Source organism: Pygoscelis adeliae, unplaced genomic scaffold (genome assembly GCF_000699105.1).
Source record: "Pygoscelis adeliae isolate BGI_AS28 unplaced genomic scaffold, ASM69910v1 Scaffold485, whole genome shotgun sequence".
NCBI lineage: Eukaryota > Metazoa > Chordata > Aves > Sphenisciformes > Spheniscidae > Pygoscelis > Pygoscelis adeliae.
This window is the reverse complement of record NW_008824803.1, coordinates 372,260-375,053: the sequence shown is the minus strand read 5'-3', so window position 1 is coordinate 375,053 and position 2,794 is coordinate 372,260. Positions and strand designations below refer to the sequence as shown.

Sequence of the window (2,794 nt, the reverse complement as noted above, 5' to 3'; positions counted from 1 at the left end):
GACTCCTGGTGACTGGCAAATTGGATTGTTTGTTAAAGTTGCCTCAACAGGAGCTAGGAAAAAAAGGCATGTTAAAAGACCTTTTTTGCCCCCAAACTTGGCTCTGAAAAACCTTTATATAAGACGACTGCTCTTTGCCTCTTGCCTTTATGCTTAGACTCAGCATAAGACTTGAACAGTGCACAAGAAGAAGGGATGAGGAGATCCTCCTGCAAGAAAGGGGTGTTGTCTTTGGTTATAGTTTTTCAGGAAAGGAGCTAAACGTTTAGCTAATATTTGACAAAAGTAATAGGCCGGATGACTGTGAGGTTTCCCGAATCACAAAATGAATAATCAACCTGGAACTGAGGAATTAAGAGTAAATCAACAGAGCCTTTAAATAGTAAAAGATATCCTTGGAAAGATTAATGTTTTTAATGAACTAAACATATGCTGTTTAATGAGCAGATGCAAATTTCCCCCACTTCTGCTAATAACTGTTCCATAAAATGCAGTTATAAATTCATACTTCATCATCCTATTTCTTTATTTTACTCTTTAGAAAGCAAGATCCGATATCTCAGGATATGTTATTGGTTGGAAGCATTCATCGCTTTAGCATCTGGCACAGTATTTTTTTTTTTTTTAAATCTGTCCTTTTCCCTGTAGATTTTGTTTTTTCATGGTGAAAACCTTCCCAAATTTTTTTGGATGGTGTGGAAAGCTAATTGTTACTTACACATGCCAATTAATAACTGGTCTTTAATTTTTTCCAAAGCTATCTTGTAAATGGAAGCTGCTCTGCTGAGAAGGTGCTCCCTGGGAGAACCACACTGCAAGCCCACGCTCTTGGGAAAGTACACCATTGCTTTCTGGTGTTGGAAGCCCCTTCCAATCTTGTGTCCGTGAGTCATCAGGTCCAGTTTTCTCCTCTTGGACAACCTTCTACTGGTCCCAAACTTGCCAGGCACCTTCATTGCCTTCACTACTCCTCTAAGCCAAACTGTTGCATACAGCTGTGAGAGGTGAGATGCTGCTCCTTGCTGTGGTGCTTGAGGGTTGCCTTGCACAACGGCCATCTCCTTTCTTTACTGGGTTGGAGAAATGTGAGGGAGAAGGGATTTGCACTGCATTCATATGCAAGGCGCCTGTGCTCCCTGCCAAGGAAGGGGCTGCCTCTGCTATGAAATGGCTTTGTGATTGTAAAGTCCTGCTTTGTGGGGGAAATCCCACTTGTTTATGCAGCTAATCCCCAGTGAAGTCAACAAGCTTTTGTAGGCAGGAGAATGGATTTTAGTCATTAAATGCCAATGTGGCTATAAAATGGCCAATTGCAGTATTGGCCTCAACCGTGATGGCACCTTGAGACTGACCGCAGAAAACGGTGCGGAAAGTGTGAGGCAGTGTCCCTGTGGTGCTTCTGTAGTGGAGGGGAGAGGGCATCTCCAGAAGGTTTTGGGAAAGCTCCTTCTGGGACTGTGACTACCTCTTGCATGGGAGCATGTTGGAGATAACACTCTTGTTTAAGTCTTGCCATGCTTTTAACCTTCACCTACAGATACTCAAAGGAAAAACCTCGCTGCTTCTAACCAAATTAGCTCTGTGTTTTCATCTGCCATTATGTTAATGCAATGCGAAGCTCAGCAGATGGCACAAAGTAAATTATGCTGGGGAGGAGGGGGTGGAGGAGGAAGCAAAATTGACCTTTCTAGGACTTGCTGTTTTTCCACAGCATGGTTTGAAATCTAAAGTTCCACGTCCTGCTTAAAGTCACATCAGTCAACGCAAAGGCAGACAGAATAGGCACAGAGATGACAATGAATGTTAACTCTCCCTGGCATTGAATGTTTCTGAGCTTAATTTACCTGCACATTTGTTCAAAGAGCCCAGCGTATCCCTCACAAATGCTCTTCCCCGTCTGAAGCACATCTACGGGTTTGCTCGACAGCTGGCTTTTGTTATGGTAGCCCACTACGTCGTATTCTGCGGGAAGGAACACAGATGAAAGTTCATCCAAAAGCCTGAGGCAATGGGATCGACAGGCAGCAGGAGCAACGCTTGGATTGCTTTTCAGCTCCATGAGCGCAAGCAAAGAGAAACGAGCCGTGGCACGTGCTGCACAAGGATGTTGTGGATGGCTGGTGGGGGGAGAGAGACAAGAACTATCTCTCATCACTGTTTGTTCTAAGCCTGGGCTGAGATTCAGCAGTGGAATCCAAATGGGAGGAAAACTCTGCTTTTTTAGAGAAAGCGGGCCTCCCCAGGGGCTGCCCTTGTGTGTGGGGATCTACAATATCAAGAGCTCCCGGTAAAAAACAGAGCTCTGCATTTGAAAGAGTCGGACTTGTGTTACTGTCAAAGGAAACCATTGAGCTTTTTGCATTCTTTACAAGCAATTTGTATTAAAATTACCTGAAAAGTAGCTTGTTGGGAAATACCTGAAATTATTTGTTGCAAGTGAGTCATATTAATACCTGGAAGTGTAGGAAATCTTAATTTGTTTGAATGAATGCAGAAAAGTGGTACAGCAGGGTTCGTTCAGACAGAGCTTGAGGAACTGGTCTGGGAAGGTTAATTCAATACTGACCAACCTTGGTCATGTCCATAACCTCTTTCTTACAATACAAACATTTTTCTGCCAAAGCTCTAAGGAATGCTGCATCAGCTAATTCATCATCCCTTTAATGCTGTGGAAGAGGAAAAAAAGCTGGCAACACTCTGTATTTGTGCTTTGATGAAACGCTGCAACTGCTTGTCTTTTATCTAAGGGGGCTCAGCTTTTGGCTGCCTCAGGGTTGGCTTGTAGGGCTGTAGG

The 2,794-nt window shown here is 43.7% G+C and overlaps 1 protein-coding gene across 1 annotated transcript in view; it reads right to left on the bottom strand.

Annotated features, from left to right (window-relative positions):
• Positions 1-2,794, bottom strand: part of KY (kyphoscoliosis peptidase) — a 21,574-nt gene that overhangs the window by 7,266 nt on the left and 11,514 nt on the right. Inside the window, exon 9 of the mRNA XM_009323983.1 lies at positions 1,845-1,962. Within this exon, the coding sequence (XP_009322258.1) occupies positions 1,845-1,962 (118 nt within the window). The remainder of the gene's footprint in view (positions 1-1,844; positions 1,963-2,794) is intronic.